Genomic DNA, 22205 nt, shown 5'->3' with positions numbered 1-22205 from the left:
TTGTTTATTGATTCCACAACACATGCTGCAACGGAGCCTGGCTTGGCACGCGTTTCAATGCGCTCTTATAAACCGGGCTGTTCCTTTCCAACTTTAATACCTGGATGGATTGATTCCCCCATTCCAGTGGCAGATGGTCCTTGAAATAAAGTGTACCTCCACTGATGCGGCTGTAGCGAGTTGCGAAAGAATCATTAGTCACCGCGAGATCCAGATCCTGCGTCTTAATTGCAAATATTGCTTTCCTGGATCAAATGCCTTAATTCAAGTTTTTCCTCGAGGATTCTTGTCCTTCATTTTGCACCTCTCTTCCTTCTGCCTCAGTCATGGTGAGAGTGGGGGAGCTGGCGTAATTAATCAAATGGCATCCATGGTGATGTGTCAATGAATTCCCCGTTAATGGACTCATTAGCGGGCTGCATCTGAAAATGTGTTGAAAAACGCAAGATGGCTTCTCCGAATGTGTGGAGGAAAAAATATATCTGTGACTTCCTGGCCCCGAGAACCTCTCCAAGTGGCATTTGTAAAAAATATATGTATTTTTTTAAAATTAGCAATTGGTATCCCTGGTGTTGTTGTGGGTACCATGGTGATTGGACGAAGAGAATGAGAGATTTGCTCGCTGTTTCTACAGAGAAGGGAAGGGGTTTGATGGTAAACTTCTGCCATGGAGAATTTAGAAATCAAAGAATGAGAGAGGATAGGAAGCAAGTGATCAATCTGTCATCTGCATTCCCATAACTGTCTGGTTTGGTTCTGCAACCCACAAGACAGAACAGAGACTTCAGAGGAGAATCAGAACTGGCAGAAAAAAACAATGGCTGCCATCCTGCCTTCCACTGAGGACCTGCACACTGCATGAGTCAAAAAGAGGGCTGGGAAAATATCCACAGACCCCTCACATCCTGGACATAAATTGTTTCAACTTCTGCCCTCAAAATGACACTATAGAGCCGTGAGGGTGAACCTGTGGCACACAGAGCCGATTCTGAGGCATGCGGGGCATTGCCCTGTCAGCTCCAGTGCGCATACGCCTGCTGGCCAGCTGATTTTTGACCTTGATTTTCAGCCATTTTCACCCTCCAGAGGGTGAAAAATGGCCCAATGGGCAACCTGGAAGGTTTATTCCCGAACTTCTGGTTTCATGTGGGCTGTTTTCTCCCAGTCTCTGGAGCCTGGGGAGGGCAAAAAATGGACCTACTGGGCCCCCTGGAAGTCAGAAAATGGGCCATTTCCAGCTTCCAGAGGTCCTTTGTGAGATGGGGGAGGCTGTTTTTGCCTTCCCAGCTCCAAGAAAGCTTGCATGCATGCACAAGGCAGCGTGGGTGTGTGTGTGTGTGTCACATCGCAGGGGGAACAGCATGGGGAAACGTTAAATTATGGGGTGAGCATGCAAGCATGTGCAATAGTGTGCTCCCATGTGCTTTTGGCACCCTAGGCGAAAAAGGTTTGCCATCACTGCTATAGAGCATTGCACACTAAGACACTAGGTGCAAGAATAGTTTTTCCCCAAATGCCTTCACGTCTGCTAAACAAATAAATCCCACAGCACTGTCAAACTATTTAGTAAGTCTGCATTACTATTAATCTTCTCATTGTCCTGTCACCCATCTCCTCTCACTCACTGTATGACTGCATGACTGTAACTTTGTTGCTTGTATCTTTATGATTTATATTGATTGTTTCCTCATATGATTTGATTGCTCATTTGTACCCTATCACTGTCATTAAGTGTTGCACCTTATGATTCATGATGAATGCATCTTGTCTTTTTACGTATACTGAGAGCATCTTCTGCACCAAAGACAAATTCCTTGTGTGGTCCAATCACATTTGGCCACTAAAGATTCTATTCTTTCATGAAAGGAGACAAAAGGAAGGAAGGAAGGAAGGAAGGAAGGAAGGAAGGAAGGAAGGAAGGAAGGAAGGAAGGAAGGAAGGAAGGAAAAGGTGGTGGGAGGGCATATGCACCAAAGACAAATTCCTTGTGTGTCCAATCACACTTGGCCTATAAAGAATTCTATTCTATTCTATTCACTTCTATTCTATTCTATTCTATTCTATTCTGCCATTTCAGCAATCTGAGGTTGAAAGATAATCTGGTCCCAAAGAACCATAAGGATTAGGTTTATAGGCAACCTGTAGAAACTGCCCTATGTAATCCTGAATCCTACTGAGGTGGGAGCTAAACTAGCACTATTGTCCATGGATGGCGTGCCAGGTTCCAATTAATGTACCCATCGCAAACAGAAATCCGAAAGCAATCTAATTCCTCAAAGAACAGGTTTGTTCAGATACATCATCTTGGCACAAACTGGCAGGAAGCCAGCTCTGAAGGTTCCTGCACTTTCCACCACATTAAAAGCAAATGTTTCTTGTTTTTCCTCAAAACATAAATCACATTGTCCAATTGGGATGCTGGCTGGTTGCTTGGTGACTTCTCTCCTCCTCCTCCTCTGGGCAGCCAGCTGTTGGAATGTTTCTGACTCATAAGAGAGCTGTGTTGTTTCGGCTGCAAAACTCCATTTATCCCTATCCTTCCCCTTCAGCTCCAGGTTGTGTCAATGTTGTGACCTCAGCTTCCCCCAAAAGCATGAGGCAGAGTCCTGGTCCCGGCAAAGCCCCTTTTATTAAACATTCTCATTCACATTCAGCCAAGGCCTGGGAAACAGTGTTTCAAAGGTGAAGTTTTGACCACAGACCTTATCTATCTTGGAAAGCTGCCATGTAAATATTTCCCAAATGAGGTGCTGTGCAAGGAAAGTCTGGGCACAGAGTCTCTGAGATTCACGGACAGATCTTCACACTCCTGAAATGAATCTAACGACCGAACGAATTGTTTCCTGCAAAAGCCCCCCCCCCACTTTCTCTCCTCTTTTATTTCCTATTGGGGGGAGGCAATCACCTTCCACCTGTGGCTTTACTCCCAAGCCTACCTTGATTTCTGAGTTGTTCTTTTCTTCTGGCAGATCTGCACATGCGCACACTGGGAACAGGCTCCAGCTGTTCCTCTGCTTCACTGCTGTCTAGCTCCGTAGGCACCTGATCACTGCCAGATGGCCTTGGCCCTGTCTCTGCCTCTGATGCAGAGCCCTTGTCCGAGCCTTCCCCAGCCTCCAGGACTGGCCCATGTTCCTCTCCAACCTCCTCACTGTCCGACTCTGCTGCCAGCTCTGCTGGCTGCTGGTTGGCCACAGCAGTCAACCTGAAGCCATGTGAGAATAAATCCCAATAGAAACAAAAGCCCCAATGAGAAGGGATCGCTCACAGCCAGGTCAGCTTCAGGCTTGACAGGGTGGTGGAAATATGGCACAGGAAAGACCATTTCTGAGATGAAACTTAAAAGGATTATAGTCTAGCTCAATGGAAGGATGCAGAGTTGTGGACAGTTACTTTGAACACCTACCGTATTTTTCGGATTATAAGATGCACCAAGATTTTGAAGAGGCAAATTAAAAAAAAAGTTTTTGCACTCCGGAGACCTCCACAAAACAGCCCATTTTTTATTTTTTGTCAAAAAAAGTGCATGCATAGCCTTTAGGAGCCTTGTAGAGTGCTCCTGGGGGCTGGGGGGCAAAAACCAACCGAAAACAGCCTGTTTTTTGCTCATTTCTGTCCTCTCCAGCCCCCAGGAGCACTCTGGAAGCCTCTAAAAGCTATTCACAGCCATTTATATGAAGCGGGTGGGGTTTGGGGAGGCCAAAAATGCTGTATTCAGTGTATAAGATGCACCAGATTTTCACCCTCTTTTTTAAGGAAAAAGGTGCACCTTATACTCTGAAAAATGTGGCACTTCCTGTTTCTGGCACAACATATTGATGGTGGTACAACAGAGTCTTTTAAAAAAACATCCCACCACTTCTATGATAGACAACTTTCTGGAGGTGTTGAGTCTCCCAGTTTGTTGAGGGCCCTGCTGGGTCTTAGCACAGGTCTTGCCAGAATCTTCTCCCAGGTCTTTATGGTTTCTACCAGAAGATACTGAGATTGAATCTCACCTTCGTTATGAACAGTAGGTGTTCTACAAGATTATTGTGAGGATGAAAATTGGATAGAGGGGGCCTTAACTATGTCCCTGCTTCATCTGACTCTTCTGATGGTGCCTTTGTTATGGACCTTTATTGTCTTCTTTGTTGTGTGCCTGAACAGGATACAGAGGTCCTCAACACAGCCATTCTGACGGGCAAGCCAGTGTCCATCCCTGTGAAAGTGGTTGCGGTTGAAGAAGACGGCTCCATCAGAGACATCTCCCACTCCACTGAATGCAAATCAGCTGATGAAGATGTCCTCAAGGTAAGGCTGCCCCTTGAAACTGGAAAGATCCCAGGAATGGTTTGGTCAGGTGGCTATCAAAGGCTAAAACTGCCTTACAAATCAACAGTTTGCTTAACCAACCACTGGATGATGTGTCACTATCTCTAGAACCTTCATGGAGAACACCCACCTTCTCTCCTGCTTTTAAATATAATTAGCAGGGGGTGCTATCATCATCATGAATATTGGCAACGTTGCCATTGATGATGTTTCCTAGTTGGGTAATGAAATGTCTGCAAGAAAACAACCAAGCTCAATGAGCACCAAGAATCTCACAGGCAGCGAGTTAGGGAAGAGTCAATACACATTCCAAAATGGATAGCTTCAATTTGACTATCTATCTATCTATCTATCTATCATCTATCTATCTATCATCCATCCATCCATCCATCCATCCATCCATCCATCCATCTATCTATCTATCTATCTATCTATCTATCTATCTATCTATCTATCTATCTATCTATCTATCTATCTAACACACTCACCAACTCATCCATCCATTCACAGTGGTACTTCTGTATTCTATGTTAACTGGTTCCAGGAGGCATGATGAGTACCAAAAATGATGAGTATCAAACACGTTTTTCCCACAAGGAATAATGTAGTGGATCACAAGTCAGCCAACACCGACAAGTTTTAGCTTGTGTGTTGCATACTAAAACCCTGATGAGTATCGGGACAAAATCCTCACTTCAAAACGTATTGAGCAATAAATTCAATGAGATTCAAAGCAGTTGAGTGCCAAGGCACCACTCTATACATTATATAGGTATATCTGTATTCATGGGTGCATGTATGTATATATCTGTTGTGGTCCCACGGCAGCCTGTGGAGCTGGCAGCAGAGTTGGACAGTGAGGAGGTTGGGGAGGAACCTGGGCCAGTCCTGGAGTCTGGGGAAAGCTCTAATGAGGGCTCTGTGTCAGAGGCAGAGAGAAGGCCAGGGCTGTCTGTGAGTTAAGTGCTGCCTCTGGAGCCTTCGGAGTCTTGACATCAGCAAGGCAGAAGAACAGTGTGAGCCTGTTCCCAGTATGCGCATGTGCGGAGCTGCCAGAAGGCAAGAACAATTAAGAAAAAAAGGGCAACTCAGGAGAAAGGCTTGGAGATGATTGGCCCCTCCCATAAAACATAAAAGAGGAGCAAACAGACATGAGCCTTTGCAGGAAGCAATTAGTTCATCTAGTCGGTTCAAGCTCTGAGAAGTCCTGTTTGACTCTGTGCTACGTTTGGCCTTGCAAAACTAATTGGTAATTAGGTCTCTGGCAGTGTTTCAAGGGAGATAAAGGTGGGTGTTTATCAACATAACCCTGAACGACTGTGCAAACACTATCGGAATCTTCACAGACTGTTTGTGAGCATTACAGGCTGTGAATGATAATAATTCCCAGCCATCTAAATAAAAGAGGATTTTGGGGACTAAGTGTGTGATTTATGCCTTCTCAGGAAGCCTAGGTCAAAACAGTATCCATCTGTCCATTCATTCGTCTGTCTCTCCATCCATCTTTTCCACCCTGTTTTTCCAGGCACTATATTTGTTGCTACGTCTCGTCCTTTTACTGAAACCAGCGTGCATTTCTTGAAGCCAAGGATGTCACCCATCCCTCCCCCAACATTGAAATCACATCAGCTAACAAACCTAATTCCATTGTTAATCCCAGCCAGGTCTAAATATAGTGTGCAAACATGGCAAGTTCTCTATTCTTCACGAGGTAAGATGATAACAGCAACTAATGGCTCTTTTCATTGACATAGAGAAGTGCATGCGTTGACACTGGTACGGCGATAAAACTCATTATTTGCATCCAGACTTTCTCTCCAGAGTAGATGTCTGTCACCATGGGGGACTGATCAATTAATTATATGATTATCTGATTCAAATTGACATAGTGAATGAAGAGGTCTTGAATGCAAAGGGAGGTGTCATTCCAACATATTCCATTGCTTCACAATTCAGCTGCTGGTCTTAGTTTCTTCCAAGAATGCTTTCTTTCATACTCTATAAGGTAAAAGTAAAGGTTCCCCTCGCATGTATGTGCTAGTTGTTCATGACTCTAGAGGATGGTGCTCATCCCCGTTTCAAAGCCGAAGTGCCAGTGTCCGAAGATGTGGTCATGTGGTCAGCATGACTAAATCCCAGAGGCGCACGGAGCACTGATACCTTCCCACCAAAGGTGGTTCCTATTTTTCTACTTGCATTTTTACATGCTTTGGAACTGCTTGGTTAGCAGAAGCTGGGACAAGTCACGGGAGCTCACTCCATTATGCAGTGCTGAGATTCGAACCGCCGAACTGCCAACCTTTCTGATTGATAAGCTCAGCGTCTTAGCCATTGAGCCACCACGTCTCTTCATCTTCATTTAATAACCCCATAATAATCCTTTGCAGGGTGGAGTCTGGGCAACTGAATGGAGCTAGCAGAGTGTTTGAATGGCCGGATGCCCTTCCCGTCGCCAATGTGGAGTTTTGTTCAGCAGATATATTCTCATTGTGCCCAGAGAGAGAAATATCTGCCTCTACCTAGGATCGAATTCCCAGCCTTTTGGTTGTGAGGTGAGAACTCACCTCTAGGTCACTTCATCACTCCAATGAGTGTCGCCTTGCTTGGCGGGCTCAAAATAACAAATTGGAGCTTGTGAAAATGGAGACCATGTTCTCTCTGGGAGTAGATCGATTAATAATTTAATTAGGCTGAAATGATATCTCTCCTAAGCTTAATTTAAAGCCAGGCCAGATGGTTAGGGCTGGTGTTGCACTCTTGATGAAAGTCTCTGAATAATATCACAGAGACTCTGATTCACAAAGAATAGCTAAATGACCAGCTAGGTTGAAATGAAGATTGGGACAAGTTATGGGAGCTCACTCTGTTATGTGGCGCTATGGATTCGAACTGCCGAACTGCTGACCTTTCTGATCGGCAAGCTCAGCGTCTTAGCCACTGAGCCACCGTGTCCCTTTCATACTCTATAGATACTCAATATCTATCCCTTGATTTGTTTCTTGGCTTGCCGTGTCTCCCCTCCCTCCCTTTCTCTCATCACATCATTACGGCAACGAGGGATGTGTTGAGATACTCTTCTGTGGACCTTTCGTGGTGTTAATTGAGTTTCTAACATTTTTTTTAACCTGGTGTATTCAGGTGTGACTGAACACGGAGTTTAAACATCTCGGGAAATGTTATTAAAAAAAGAATTAGGTGCCGGATCATATTAATATCTTGGCAGAATGAGGGAATGGCTGCATTTCTAGACTTGTGAAACTTTTTGGTTTGCATGCATGTTTTTGAATAATAACAGACATGTTTTTGGAACATTGGAAACAAGCATTTAAAACATACAGAGGTCGTCCTTGACTTACAACCACGATAGTCTGGACTTTCCATCAGATGTCACGATGGCCATAAGTTGAGACACCCATGTGATCTGACTTTATGACTATTTTTTCTCTTTTTTTGCAGCCGTTGTTAAGCAAATGTAGTGATCGTTCAGCAAATACTGCAGCTGTTAAGCAAACCCATTGTCTGCGATGATTGGGTTGGTTGTTTTTTTTGCCATCAACAGAAAGTAAACATCAGTTTCTGCCAAAAATACCACAAATTGCGGTGAAATAACACCGCAAGCTGCCATAAATATGGTGTCAATCCCGGAAGCCATCTTTTTCTTGGAGCTTCAGAAGTGCCACATTTAGTGCCTGAGAAAACGTGCGGGTGGTTTGCAAAGAGTTGGTGGAGGATTAGCCATAACAACATTCCTTTCTCTGGGCGTCAAGGACACGGCCTGCACCTGGATGGGAGTGACTGGGGGTTGTCTCCATTCGGGATGGTGAATTGATTGGACCATGTGATGGACCTGTGGGTGCAGGACAGGGGTAGTGGAAATTTTGAGTAGTTCAGAGAACCGGTAGCAGAAATTTTGAGTAGTTTGGAGAACCGGCAGCAGAAATGTTGAGTAGTTCGGAGAACCGGTAGCAGAAATTTTGAGTAGTCCAGAGAACTGGTAGCAGAAATTTTGAGTAGTTAAGAGAACCGGTAGCAGAAATGTTGAGTAGTTTGGAGAACCGGCAAATGTCATCTCTGGCTGGCCCCAGAGTGGGGAGGGAATGGAGATTTTGCAGTATCCTTCCCCTGCCACGCCCACCAAGCCACTCCCACAGAAACAGTAGTAAAAAATGTTTGAATTTCACCACTGGTGCAGGGGTTGAATCTTTGACTTTCTTTTGGGTGGGGAAAACCTGGAAGCTTTCAGATTCAGGTTTTCCCAGATGTGCCGATATGAAATCTCTAATAAAATGGAACTTTGAGGAAACTCAAGCCTCGGAGTCTTCTTTCGTTTGGGGTGTTACTTGGGACCCTGACATATGGGTTAGTTGCCGAGCACCTGAAATGCAATAATGTGACTTGGGGGTGGGGGACAGCAGCTATTGGAACTTTGAATCCAGTTTGCAAGTATCTTTTTGGGGGGTGGAAGATCTGTCATATCTTCGAACAGTCACTTTGAGCAGAGGTGGTATTCAGCAGGTTCTGATCAGTTCTGGAGAACAGGTAGCGGACATTTTGAGTAGTTCTGAGAACCGGCAAATGCCACCTCTGGCTGGTCCCGCCCCCATCTATTCTTTGCCTCCCGAGTCCAGCTGATTGGGAGGGAATGGGGATTTTGCAGTAAGCTTCCCCTGCCACGTCCACCAAGCCACACCCACCAAGCCTTGCCATGCCCACAGAGCCAGTAGTAAAGAAAATTGAATCCCACCACTGCTAACTGGCCAGAAGCCGAGGACTACCTGTGTAATAGTGAGGTCTTTAGTAGAAAAAGGCTGTGATAAACATAGGAAAGGTAGCTGGGAAAGAAAGAGAGAAATTATCTGGGGATTTGTAAATCCAGGGCCCAATTATTGTAGACAAACATTTGAATCCTGGCACTCATTTTACTTGTGGGGTGTTTGGCCTTTTCCTTTCCTGCCCCTTGCCAAGGAAGTTTTGGTAATAAGCCCCATCAGGGAAGTTGCCTCTAATTGCCTAATTCTGTGCTTCTTTATCCCATTAATTTCCTCTCTGGTTGTTCTTTTCTAATTGCTGCGATGGGCCAAGTCCTCTCGCCCATGACGGATGGCCTGGCACTCTTAACCTCTGGTGCCTGCTTAGTTGATCTTGATGAAGTAGATTGGAAGACGATGCTCCGGGGAAGAGCCAGGGGGCTGTCTGTCAAACCTGCCCTTTCTGGGAAAGGAGAGGAACGGATTTGTCTGTGTGCCTGGAAATCCTGACACTAGGCCTCCTTGACGTCCCGGAAGAGCAGCCCATGTGTTGGCTTGTCTTGTGTCCACCTTGGTGGACCAAGATTCAAAGGCTCTTCTCGATTAACTATTGGCATCCTTGCAAGCATGGGTTCGGTTCCATGGTACGAAGAGGAGGGGGGAAGGGAAGGGAGAAGGAAAAAAAAAGAAAGAAAAAGAAAGGAAGGAAGAAAAGGAAAAAGCAAGGAAAGGAAAGAAGAAAGGAAGAAAGGGAAGGAAAGGAAGGGAGGGAGGAAGGAAAGGAAGGGAAGGAAGGGAAGGAAAGAAGGAAGGAAGGAAAGAAAAGAAGGAAGGAGGGAAAGGAAAGTATGAAGGAAGGAAAGAAAGAAAAGAAGGAAGGAAAGAAGGAAAGGGAAGAAAAGAAAGAAAGGAAGGCAGGAAGGAAGGATGGAAAGAAGGAAGGGAAGGAAAGAAGGAAAGGGAAGAAAGGAGAAAGGAAGGCAGGAAGGAAGGAAAGGAGGAAAGGAAGGGAAGGAAAGGAGGAAGGAAGGGAAGGAAATAAGGAAGGAAGGAAAGAAGGAAAGGAAGGAAGGAAAGGAAGGAAGAAAAGAAAGAAAGGATGAAGGAAGGGAAGGGCAGAAGGAAAGGAAAGAAAGAAAGATGGAAGGAAGGAAGGAAGGAAGGAAGGAAGGAAGGAAGGAAGGAAGGAAGGAAGGAAGGAAGGAATTTTTGAGAACCCCCATGGCCAAATCATAAATCTGCCCTCATTATGGTCCCCAAACTTCCAACCCTTCACTCCAATCCCACCTGATCCCATTGTCTTTCCCTTCCCTTGACCCAGCCCTCCAAATATTTCCCTAATCTCTTGCCAGAAGTTGCAGCTGCCGTTATTTGATCTGCTCTTCCAAGGAGCTGCAATCAGCCGTGAGATTCCCTTCGCTCTGGCTCTGTGCACGGGGCTTCTAATCAGATTCTCCTCGATTTTGCTTGAGCAAAAGTGCTTGGGACTTAATTTACGACACCTGCTTTGGGGTGATACCGCTGGCGGAAGCGCTCCCTGGGGACACATCAGCGACACTGATGACAGCCAGCCATCCGTCTGACAAGAAGATGTCATTCTGAAGCAGCGAAGGCTAATTTATGTGACATAAAAGCTCTCGCCTTTGACAGATCCCCAATTCCATTTTTCCCCCTTTTGATGCAGAAGTTGTGGGGAATATGTCATAACAATTACAGTCCCCGCTCCCGCAGCTATTGCTCTTTGCTTTTGACTAAATTATGCAGCAGAAGGTCTCAACAATTGCCAGGCCACCTCCAAGATTGCAACGAGGTGCAAATATTGTTGCAAGGATCTAATTGGAGATGGCTACTGGGAACAAAGGTTTATCATTCCAAGTTTTGGGGAACTTCTGCTCTCCAGAATATGTGCACTGGGCTGTTTTATGCATTACCGTATTTATTGCCTATTCACCCAAACTGGCAGGAAAAAATGTTTTAAAAAGCGGGATAAAAAGCCATGTGACCCTCACTTTTTCTTACTACTGGTTTGCAGAACCAGGGACAATCATCCAATGGTGGGTTCCGGCTGGTACGTCCCAGTACGGGCGGACTGGTGCCTGGGAGCAGCAGGCACCCCGTACCAGAACGGTGCTTCAGAGGGCCCACCTGCCTGCCTGCGCCCCTTACCTATATTTGAGCCAACTGGGCCATTTGCACACACGCACGCAGCATACAGCACCTGCACAACACTCCGCGAGCAGCTGGAGCATCACAGGGTGGTGGGTGCACATGCGTGTGCACCGCCTGTGCATGTGGTGGACGCCCGGCCCCATCACAGTGGTTGTGACGGGATCTGGTACCCATCACTGCAATCATCCCTGCAATCAAACCGGGAGGATTCCACCCTGCTCACCCTTCTGGTTCGGTCTGGTTTCGCCCAGTTCAGCCAAACCAGTAGAGACGATTGTCCCTGGTTCTGTGAACAGGTAGTAAAAAAAAGCTTCTGAGGATCACGCAGCTCCCCCCCGCTTCTTAAAGCATTTATTCCTGCCAGTTCAGGCAAATAGGCAGGAAAAAATGCTTTAAAAAAAGCTTCCAACAATCATGGCACTCACAGCTGAGCCACATGATCATCGGATGCTCCCCACCCCACTTTTTAAAGCATTTCCCCCTCGTATTCACCCGAACCGGCAGGAAAAAAAATGCTTTAAAAAGTGAAAAAAAGTTGACCACGCCCACCCAGTCACATGGCAATCCCCCCCCCCCCCAAGCCAAGCCCACAGAACCAGTGGGCAACAAAATTAGATTACTGGTGCGATATCAGCATTCCTGTTGGCTGATAAGGGGCCCTTTTCCCAGGCTTCAATCATTTCTACTTTTGTCCCTTCTCGGCCAACAATTGTAGCAGTGTGAAATTGAATGCATATCCTTGTTCTTTGCAGTGTGAGGCTACAGATGAGTTTGGGTCTCCTCATTTAACTGCTCACTTGCAACTATTGTGCCAATCATCAGTTTAAAAGAAGGGGAAAGACATCCTCGGGTCTTGTGATGTGTGAGTGGATAAGTACCCCAACAGCTGTGTCTGTCCCTACTGAGGAAGAGGTGTTTGCGTCAGGATGTTGACAGTTGTTAACATGTCCCAGTTTGTACTTGGCTGCTAATTCCTTGCTTTGGAATACTTTGCGGGGTAATCCAGAACTGAAGAAGCTTCTTGGTGAGAATCGAAACATTTTCAAGGAAAAAAATCCAAGAAAGTCCCCTTGCCTTTTGGAAAACCACCTTTGGGATAAACATGACCTGGATGATTGAGACTCTCAATGGACACCTGACACTGAATTTTGAATTCTATTTGAGACTCTTACTTGTTTTTTTTTCCTTACTCAGATTGTATTTTCTAATTTGTTTTATTGTAGACAGCCCCGAGAGCTTCTAAAATGAAACATTTCAGATCAGGTTTAGAATGAGAATAACAGAGTTGGAAGGGACCATGGAGGCCTTCTAGTCCAACCCCCTGCTTACATAGGAAACCCTACACCACTTCAGACAACTGGTTATCCAATCTCTTCTGAAAAACTTCCAGTGTTGGAGCATTCACAACTTCTGGAAACAAGTTGTTCCACTGATTAATTGTCCTCACTGAAGGGAAATTTCCCCTTAGTTCTAGGTTGCTTCTCTCCTGGAATAATTTCCATCCTTTGCTTCTTGTCATAGCTTGACTCCCTCTTCTTTGTGGCTGCCTCTGAGATATTGGAAGACTGCTATCATGTCTCCCCTGGTCTTTCTTTTCATTAAACTAGATATACCCAGTTCCTGCAACCATCCTTCCGATGTTTTAGCCTCCAGTCCCCTAATCATCTTTGTTGCTCTTCTCTGCACTCTTTCTAGAGTCTCAATGTCTTTTTTACATCGTGGTGACCAAAATTGGATGTATTATTCCAAGTGTGCCCTTACCAAGGCCTTATAAAGTGGTATCAACACTTTACCTGATCTTGATTCTATCCCTCTGTTTATGCCGCCTAGAATTGTGTTGGCTCTTTTGGCAGCTGCTGCACACTGCTGGCTACTATTTCAATGGTTGTCCACTAGGAGTCCAAGATCCCTCTCACAGTTACTCACTATTGAGTGAGGTACCACCTATACTGTACCTGTGCATTTCGTTTTTGTTGCCTAAATGTAGAACCTTACTCTTTTCACCACTGAATTTCATTTTATTAGATAGTGCCCAATGTTCAAGTTTGTCAAGATCTTTCTGTATCTTTAGCCTATCTTCTGGAGTGTTGGCTACTCCTGCCAGCTTGGTGTCATCTGCAAATTTGATGAGTTTCCCATCTATCCCCTCGGCTAAGTCATTGAGTCATCCTGCTCTTCATAAGACTAACCTTTTCATCAGATTTCATAACCAATTTCATTGTATTTATTTTGTACGACAATAACAGCTATACTATACTAGACATACCCAGTTCCAGCAACGGTTCTTCCTATGTTTTAGCCTCCTGGTTCCTCAATGCTCCATGCACCTCTCACCCCCACAAATCTTCTAAGTTGAGACAGCTTTGCCAGCATCATCTTGCTAATCCCCTATACCCAGTGGCATTGCTGAGCGCAGGTCGGTAGGGAGAGCTGAGAAGGAGAAACCAGGCATTAACAAAACAGCCAAGCCTTAGCGACGCAACATTTGTGCTAGTTCCACCTAATGAAATGCCGATTCCCCCGGAGCTGGTCTGGGATTTGCAATTAAAAATTGATGGGAAATAAAGCTGCACCATCTGATGGGGATTCGCCGGGTAAACAATGCTTAATCCCGTCTGGGACCCTGGCTCTTAATGAAGAGCCATGCAGATGTTTGCTTAAGCTAACGCTTGTCAGAAAGGCTTAATCTGTAAAAAGTTGAAGGATCAAACTGCTTAGTCTGGAGTGAGCAATGGTCTTGATGGAAAGGGAGGCAAATACCCTTGATCCCCCCCCCCCAGCTCCCAGTAGCAAGTTGGTCTTTGCAGTTCATTTTCAACTGTTACCCAAATATCCGGATGGGATGATATGATGATGACGATGGGTGATTTCATACCACCTGTTTCCTTCTGAAATATAAGTGAGGTGGCCTGGCCGAAGCCATTCTTGGAGCCTCAGTGTTAGAAGCTGAGAGGGACAGATGAGGCGTGGAGCGGCTGAGGTAATCAGAACAGCTTTATTGTTAACAGAACACAAAGTAACTTCAACTATATACTTTCAGCACCTTGCCCTGCTTGACAGCTATTTATACTAGACCTGTCAAGCAGGGCAACCAATAAGATTGCAGAACAGCCCGTGCTTAGCCAATCAGGGGCAGCTCAGCTGTTGCCGGCTGTTAGTCGTAAGTCAAGGACTTAAGACCGGTCGCAAGTAGAGGACGTAATACTCCTTCCTCTGCCAGCGAGGGTGCATGCGCGGATGTGAGCACAAGCGAAGTCGCTTAAGTAGGCGGGCCGACTTCGGACCCGCCCAGAACGCTGCAGTAGTGGTGCTGCAGGTGAAGAGGCAGGATGTGCCCGTGGTAGCTCCTCACGGGAATTGAGTTCCGGGTGACGTCAGGAGGACCCTCCCTGACAGGCGGCGGCTGAGAAGGTAAGTCCAATAACAGTGGCGGCTTGGCTTGAGGCTGACAACTGGATGGTGGCCGGCAGGCAGCAGCATCATAGGAGAGGCCTGACTCGGGAAAGGCCTCAGTTGGTAGGCGCTCCTCAGTTGGTCCACATGGTGCCGCCATTCACGCCTGTCTGGGAAGCCAACACTATAAGAACAGGGGCCGGTTATTTGGGTGATGGTGGCAGGCACCCACTAGGGTCCCCAGTGTAGTTCCTTGCATAGACTAAATCCCCCTCCTGGAAAATTCTAGGAAGGCCCCCTATGCCCTCAGGACACGGGGCGACATATTGGGGATGTAAGCAGTCAAGGGTAGTCCATAGGCAGTGGCCCATCAACAGCTCTGCAGGGCTTTTGTGGGAGATGGGGCAGGGGATTGAATGCTGGCCCAGGAGGTAGGCCGTGACCTTGTACGGCCAACCACCATGGCCCATTTGACCCAGGGCCTCTTTGGCTGAGCGGACTGCATGTTCCACCCAGCCATTACAAGCTGGATGGTAGAGTGTGGTGAGGGCACAGCAGCTGTCAAAGCCATGCTTATGTCAGCGGCTGTCCTAGTTCACCACACTAGAGCAGGTGGTATTCAGCCAGTTGTGACAGGTTCTGGAGAACCGGTAGCGGAAATTTTGAGTGGTTAGGAGAACCGGCAATTAGGCTGGCCCTGCCCCCATTGCCTCCCAACTTCTTTTGTTGCCCTGAACAGGAGAACAGAGCTGAAAAGCAGGTTAGTGGGGTGGGGAAGGAATGGGGATTTTGCACTCATCTTTCCTCAGGAGTGGGGAGAGAATGGGGATTTTGCAGTATCCTTCCTCTGCCATGCCCACCAAGTCACGCCCACAGAACTGATAGTAAAAAAAATTGATTCCCACCACTGATAGGGAGTGGGGGATTAGAGACAGCTGGGGTTATGTAGTCAAAATAAAAACATTCTTTTGGGAATCACACCAGGGCAGAGGGAGGGAGGAGTGATAGTTGGGTCATGTGATTGATTGTTTGGGATTGGAGAAAAAACTTTCACTTTCACACAAAAACGTTCATAAGGACAAATTCCTTATGTGTCCAATCACACTTGGCCAATAAGGAATTCTATTCTGTTCTGTTCTGTTCTCTTCTGTTCTGTTCTCTTCTTTTCTCTCTCTTCTCTTCTTTTCTTTCTCTCTTCTTTTCTCTTCTCCTCTTTGAAAACTGAGGGACCCTTCAGAGTCAGTTTTCACCAGATATGTGCCAATGCAATATTTCCAATAAAGCTATTCTTTGAGGAATCTACCTACTTCGGAGTTTTTGCTTGCAATAGATCTATTACTTAGAATCCCGACATTAGGATTGGCTACCTTGGGATGGCTGGTGACATAATATTCAGCATGGAACTGGGTGTGTTGGTGAAATGTTTGGACACAAGCAAGGAACCTGGTATGTTTAGTCTAATTAAGAGAAGGACTAGGGGTGACATGATAGCAGTTTCCCAATATTTGAGGGGTCTTCACAGGGAAGAGGAGGCCGACCTATTTTCCAAAGCACTTGAGCTCAGGACAAGAAACAATGCATGGAAGATCATCAAAGAGAGGCCCAAAATAGAAATTTCTTGAGAACAATTGATCAGTGGGATGGCTTCTCTTCAGAAGTTGTGGGTGTGCCATCGCTGAAGGTTTTGAAGAAGAGATTGGACAACCATTTGTCTGGGATGATATAGGGTCTTCATTGAAGAGAGAGTGGACTAGAAGACCTACTACAACTCTTGGCTGCAAAGTCATTAATCCTTATTTCACTCTGAGCAGTCCCCTAATAAAGCAAGCCACTTGTAAAAACAAAGAGCAAACTCCACTCCTTTCTAGTACTGATGACGCAACATAGATGGGTAATGAAACATCTGCAAGAAAACAACCAAGCTCAGAAAGCATCAAAGATCTCCTCCCTTCCTTCCTTCCTTCCTCCTCCTCCTCCTCCTCCTCCTCCTCCTCCTCCTCCTCCTCCTCCTCCTCCTCCTCCTCCTCCTCCTTCTCTTCCACAAACTCCTCTTCCATCTATCATTGATAAAGTTACTTAAAAGTTAAAAGTTCAACAGCTTTATTTTCTTATTAACTGCATGTCCTGCAACTCTTATTCAGTAAGGTAAGGTAACGTTCTTGACTTGGAGACATCCTTGTTGTCCTCTAACTGATCTTGACCAGCTCAAGGTTGACTCAGCCTTCCATTCTTCCAATGCTGATAAAATGAGGACCTAGATTGTTGGGAGCAATATGAATAGAGAGGGCTGCAAAACACTGTGAAGCAGTATATAAATCTAAGTGCTGTTGCTATTGCTAATCAGGCAAAAACCTACTAATATGTCTTTTTCATTGTATCCCCCCCAAAGTAAGGACAAGCTAAATTTCCAGTGAGATTTAAAAAAAGCTGAGAATTTCTCCAATATCTTCCCTTTCTATGAAAAGGGAGAGATGGAGGACAGGGAAAATAATTCTCTTTTCCATCAGCCCAGCGTGAATTGAAAATGCAAGATAATCAGACTGATTTGTTTTCCAATAAATGCAGTCCAGGATGACAAACCGATGCAAATTCAATTTTTGTCTAAAAGAAAAGTATAATAAGCAAGATCAGTTCAGAGTCAATCCGTGCTAATAGAATTCAGACACGTGCACCCTCCATGCCTAGAGGAATATATGAATGGAGTTATGATTCTAAGGTTCTTGGCAGTTGGGTTTTACATGCCTACCCTCTTTTTCATACTAAAAAAGGGAATGGTTATTCTATTTGAGAATTATCAAAATATGTCTCCCCCTTCTCTGCTGGCACATGTATTTTTCCTCTAAATGAAATGGAAATATAAAGTGGATAGCAAACTAATTGTAGGAGAGCAGAAAGAGCTAGGGTGGGTGGAGTTAAACGTGTCATTAGCTTAGAATTGTTTGATGGCTGGCTGAGGAATTCTGGGAGTTGAAGTCCACAAGTCTTAAAGTTGCCATGTTTGGAGACCTCTGATCTAACTCATCATGTGTAAGTCACCAAGGTAAGTCCTGTGGCAACGTTGGCAGCTACTCTCATGACTCATCCAACCAAGATCTGAACCTGGTGTTTTCCAGAAGTTTTGGACTGTTATTCCAACCATTCTTTAGTTGTATTGTCTATGGCTGCTAGGATTTAGTCCCAAAACACAGAATTGCTTGTTCTTATATTGAAGGAAGTACATTATTCTTGCTATTTTTCTACTAATAAGGCAACGAAGACATCATAAATCCTGTTATTTCCTGTAGTGGCGCTTTTGCTTTAGGAAGGAATTCCGTTGAGATAATGGATTTATTCATTATTCACTTCAGGGTCTGTTTGTGTTCTTCCTTCACAGGTCTCAGATGACTGCGACGCCATCTTTGTGAACGGGAAGGAAATGAAAAGCAAAGTAGACGCCATTGTGAACTTCACATACCAGCATTTTACCACTCAGTTAGAAATCACTGTATGGGTCCCACGGCTCCCATTACAAATTGAGATCTCTGATACCGAACTGAGCCAAATCAAAGGTTGGAGAATTCCTGTCACCTCCAACAAAAGGTATTGGAACCATATCTTGTATATTTTTCTTGGGAATCAGTCAATACTCTTTCTGGTGCAATATCCCACCTGTTCTGACCCAGCCTTAGCAGAAGCAAGAAACAGACTCCTAGCCACAAAAAAACCCCTCATTATTTACCTCTTGTTCCTTGTGACAATTGCCAGGCCATGAGTTCCCAGCTGAAAGGCTGCAAATTAAGTTCTGGCAAGCAGTCTTTATGGCACGAAACACAATGAGCAAAATCTTCAGAAATATTAACTGTTGTCTCCTACGACAACCACTCCCCTTTCCTTCTATTTATTCCCCAGCCAGGGAGGGGCCATTCAGTGTCCACGTTTGCTTTGCTTCCCGAGTCAACTCCTTGTCCTCCATTGCTCACCTCCCCTAACAGCTCTGCACATACATGCATCTGGAACAGTTCCCAGCTGTTCTACTCCTCACTCATTTCAGCCTCCAAAGGCAGCTGCCTCTCTAGTGGCTGGGAAATGTTGAACGGCCCTGGCTCTATCTCTGCATCTGACACAGAACATCTATCAGAGCCTTCCCCAGACTCCAGAACTGGCCCACGTTCCTCCCCAACCTCCTCATTGTCCAAGTCTGCTGTCAGCTATGTTGTCAGCTGTCAGGCCACAACACCACCAACTAACACCACCAACCAGTTGCCTTGGAGAAATTTCAGGGTTCTGCCTGTTAAGGATAGTCTTCTCTTCTGCCTGTTAATCCTTAACCTCTTGTAGATGGAAGTGTTATCAGTTGAAACAAGGAATTTGGTAACCTAGTGGTGAATATGGAACCCCAATCTTGATTTCCTTACTGCAGACACCCAAGGAATTTGTCTTTGCTTGGAATAGTTTAATAGGTTCTTGCATTAAACGACTAGGGCCCAACAAGGGCATTCATATTGACTCAAAGTTGATGGCAATTGAAGGAACTATTTATTCACTACATCACTTGAATCAACTAAGGATAAAGATAGTTGACATGGTTGAGTGTACCAACCTCTGATCAAACCTGGTTTAAAGAAGTGGGTTTAATGTGCTATGGATTGTCTTCTCTCAACAAATCTTAAGGAATTCTTTTGCTAATCTCCAAGACTCTGGAGCCAGCAAGATACCGATTAGGTTTCTGATTGTTCCTGATCTTTTCTCCCCCCCCCCCCTTATATATATTTCATGTCCTTGAATTCCTTGCCATGGACAAATATTATCAGCAGAAGCATGCAAACGACCCTCTTAAAGAAATTTTAAATGTAATTCCACCAAGAACGTTTATCCAGGATGCTTCTGTGCATTGAGAAAACAGCCCATCCAAAGGATTTCAAAACAAACATCTCCATATTTGGGTTTTCCCCCCAAGAAATTGTTGAAAGCAATTGGCTTTTTTTAATGGCCATATTTCACAACTCAGGGAATTGCATTTTAAGCTGTAGTGATGTAAATTAAATTGAAAGATGCAAAAAAAAAAAAAAGTTAACATCCCGTTTTAGACCAGGACTGTGTCATACATCCAGAAATAATTTTGAATTAGGAACAGCCGATTTGGATGCTGAAAATCTCGCTGTACTTCAGACATATTGTTCTGACTTAGGATTCCCCAAAAAGCAGGAGGCAGAGTTCTGGTCCCAACAAAACCCCTTTTATTAAATAAATGTGAATCCCCCTCATTCACATTCAGCAAAGGCCTGGTAAACAGTCTTTCAAAGGTGAATTTATGACCATAGACCTTATCTAGCTTGGAAAGCTGCCAGGTAAATATTTTCCAAATGAGGTGCTGTGCAAGGAAAGACTGGGCACAGAGTCTCTGAGATCCACAGGCAGATCTCCACACTCCTGAAATGAATCTAATGACTGGATGAACGAATTGTTTCCCGCAAAAGACCACCACTTTTCACTCCTCTTTTATTTCCTATGGGAGGGGCCAATCACCTTCCACCTGTGACTTTACTCTCAAGTCTACCCTGATTTCTTAGTTGTTGTTTTCTTCTGCCAGCTCTGCGCCAGAGGTGGGTTGCTACAAGTTTACACTTGTTCAGGTGAACTGGTAGTGGAAAATGCGACTAGGTCACTGAACTGGTAGGGATGGCAGGCTGGCCACGCCCCTGAACAGGTTCCCCTATTGTCCATGCCATTGCTGGCATATTTTTTAGTCATTTTATAATGTTCTGCATATGTGCAGTATAATTTACAGGCAACTGCACATGCACAAGCAATGTGTGGCAGGCGTGTGAGCACGAAGGAAATCAGCAGTAACGTTGGCAGCAACCCACTCCTGCTCTGCACATGTGCACACTGGGCTCCAGCTGTTTCTCTGCCTCACTGCTGTCTAGCTCCGAAGGCAGCTGAGAACTACCAGATGGCCTTGGCCCCAGTTCTGCCTCCAATGCATAACACTCGTCCAAGCCTTCCCCAGCCTCCTGGACTGGCCCATGTTCCGCCTCAACTTCCTCACTGTCCGACTCTTCTGCCAGCTGGTGGGCCACAACACGTATTTCCTAATTTTGTTCAACTTTGCCAGATCAGATCCCCCTCCCTACTTCTTCTAATGTAATCTCTTCTGTCTGTTCCCTCAATTGGGATATTTTTTATCCGAATTAGAACCCAGGTCCATCTGCGTGCAAAAGTTATTCTGAGTCCCACTTCTTCCCCACTGCAAGGACAGATCAACAAAATGGGTGCCAGCCTTCCATGCAAGCCATTGAATGCAGCCGAGCGCGTACGGTTGAGGCTGGCAACAATTTAATAGAGGAAAAATATACCCTTTGGCGGATGAAAAAGCTTCATCACGTCAGATTGCCCGTCTGCCGCCTTGTTTCAAGTTTGCATCTGCAGATGTTTGACCGCCCCATTTGTGGCGAGATAACCAAGACAGGAATAAACCCAGCCTGGCTCGTACAATTTGGCTGCCAAGTGCTCTAACTTTCAACACGATGCCGCGTTTTCAAAATTTAAACCCCTGAGAGGCGTCTGGTTTGCATCGACTGAGCCAGTTGAAAACTTGCTATGCTGTTTTCAAGCTGGTAAACTGTTCCCACCAACCGCTCTTTCGATTAATGCCAAGCCACGGGGCACGTCTTTTCGCCAAGTTTGGGGTTTTGTTGTCGTTCAGGCAAAAAGCAGAGATGGGAAAGAGCTGCGTGGAAATGACAGCTAAATGTGGTTTGCCAGCTTGCTCTCTCTCTGTCTGTCGCTCGCTTTTAAGAGTCTCCTGCAGAAGTTTGGTTTTTTTCAGTTCCAAACGATTCAAATAAATGGATTTCAGGGACTAAGGTCTTCAAAACAGACCAGCATCAGTCCAGAACTTAAACTCCTGGGGCTCCAGATAGTGCAGCTTCAATAGAAATATAAAAAGCATCCCCTGTATCCCGTTTTGATGTTTCAGAATGCACAGCAAGAACGATTTCAGCAATCAAGAGGATTGGGAAGTGAGATTAGGGCCAAGAGAAGCATTGCAGAAACTCACTAACTTTAACTTTGCCCCAAAATAACCTGGGACGTAGGAAAACTCTCTTCCAATACCTAAAATTATGCCAGATTAATACACACACACACACACACACACACACACTCTTAATTATCCCAGATTGTAGCAAATGGGTTGGAATCATAGAATGTCAGGGTGAAAGGGGAACATCTAGTATAGGGTCTATGGAGATTCTCAATCATCCAGATCATGGTTGACCAGGCTGAGCCTGAGGGAGGGGTCAAACATGTCATAAGTCACGAGTCCTTGTGCACCTGCAAGAGAACCCATCTTGAATGCCTCTCTTATCTCCCGCTCATTTCCCTTGACTGTCAGTTGGTCAGATTCTTGTAGAGAGCTTAAGTTTGCAATACATCTTTATGCTGATTTAACTGCCTGAATCTCCCGATTTCCCCCGCTTTTGACCTTAAGTGCTTTTTCCAAAAGGCAACTGGGCTTTCTTTCTTTTTTCCTTTGAAAATGTTTCACTTCTCATCCATGAAGTGAAGAAACTTCTTGGATGAGATGTGAAATGTTTTCAA

At 45.2% G+C, this 22205-nt stretch overlaps 1 protein-coding gene across 1 annotated transcript in view; it reads left to right on the top strand.

Annotated features, from left to right (window-relative positions):
* The window catches only part of LOC116516812 (transmembrane protein 132B-like), a 176720-nt gene that overhangs the window by 141871 nt on the left and 12644 nt on the right, over window positions 1–22205 (top strand). The window contains exons 5-6 of the mRNA XM_032229438.1: window positions 4150–4293; window positions 17998–18203. Coding sequence (XP_032085329.1) covers window positions 4150–4293; window positions 17998–18203 — 350 coding nt within the window. The remainder of the gene's footprint in view (window positions 1–4149; window positions 4294–17997; window positions 18204–22205) is intronic.

The sequence above is a fragment of the Thamnophis elegans genome, chromosome 13 (assembly GCF_009769535.1).
Source record: "Thamnophis elegans isolate rThaEle1 chromosome 13, rThaEle1.pri, whole genome shotgun sequence".
NCBI lineage: Eukaryota > Metazoa > Chordata > Lepidosauria > Squamata > Colubridae > Thamnophis > Thamnophis elegans.
The sequence above is the reverse complement of the archived record's forward strand: the minus strand, read 5'-3'. Positions and strand labels throughout refer to the sequence as shown.